This window comes from Loa loa, assembly GCF_000183805.2.
Source record: "Loa loa unplaced genomic scaffold supercont3.4260, whole genome shotgun sequence".
In the NCBI taxonomy this organism is placed as follows: domain Eukaryota; kingdom Metazoa; phylum Nematoda; class Chromadorea; order Rhabditida; family Onchocercidae; genus Loa; species Loa loa.
The window spans coordinates 1-798 of record NW_018112436.1 but is presented as its reverse complement, the minus strand read 5'-3'; the positions used below and the strand labels follow the sequence as shown (position 1 = coordinate 798).

Genomic DNA, 798 nt, shown 5'->3' with positions numbered 1-798 from the left:
ATGATGATGGTGGTGATTGATGATAATGATGATGATGATGATGATGATGATGATGATGATGATGATGATGATAGCGATAGGAATGATGAAGAGATAACGAGTTTTAGAAGAAAGGCTATAATCATTTGAAATATGAAATTGTAGAAGTATCGAACTGTCGAATAATATTTGAAATTTTGAAAGTAGAAAAAAAAATTAGGAAAAAAAGTAATGAACGAAATTTATAATTTAAGGAAAAAAAAATAGAAGGAATTAAAAATTAAAAAGAAAACCATTTAAAACAAATTTTAGTTCTCCTATATTTTATATTGGCTTATTGATCTTGTAATTAATGTGCAACAAGTTTCCGATAATTTACTCGATATGGAAGTATGGAAACGATGCATTTGGTCTAGTGTATTATTAATTACTAATATTTACTCTCTACTACTTGCAATTGTCGTTTTACAACTAATTTACTATCAACATTATATAATTATCGAAGAGCAGGTAATTAATTAGCAATTAAGAAGTGCATTATACTCGTAAAAATTGCAATCAAATGAGACACTATAATATAGTTAAGGAAAATAATTTATTATCAATTAATTAAGCAATATATCAAATGCATAATTCCATAACAAATACCATTGATATTTTTTAGATAAGGTAAAAATTTTGAATACAAATCTGGAATCTTCTTTTTTTTTTCTTTTTTTACATTTTACAATAATATTTAGGAGTAATTTCGAAAATTATTAGAAGGAAAGAAAATGATAAGACAGAGGGAGAGGGAGAGGGAGAGAGAGAGAGAGAGAG

The 798-nt window shown here is 25.9% G+C and overlaps 1 protein-coding gene across 1 annotated transcript; it reads left to right on the top strand.

Annotated features, from left to right (window-relative positions):
- Positions 1-6: 6 nt before the first annotated feature.
- Positions 7-725, top strand: LOAG_16134 (hypothetical protein; the record flags this gene model as incomplete). The annotated part of the gene is made up of 4 exons (XM_003151622.1): positions 7-100; positions 145-182; positions 292-489; positions 720-725. 4 exons carry the CDS (start codon positions 7-9, stop codon positions 723-725), a joined length of 336 nt encoding a protein of 111 aa, XP_003151670.1.
- Between the last annotated feature and the right edge of the window lie 73 nt (positions 726-798).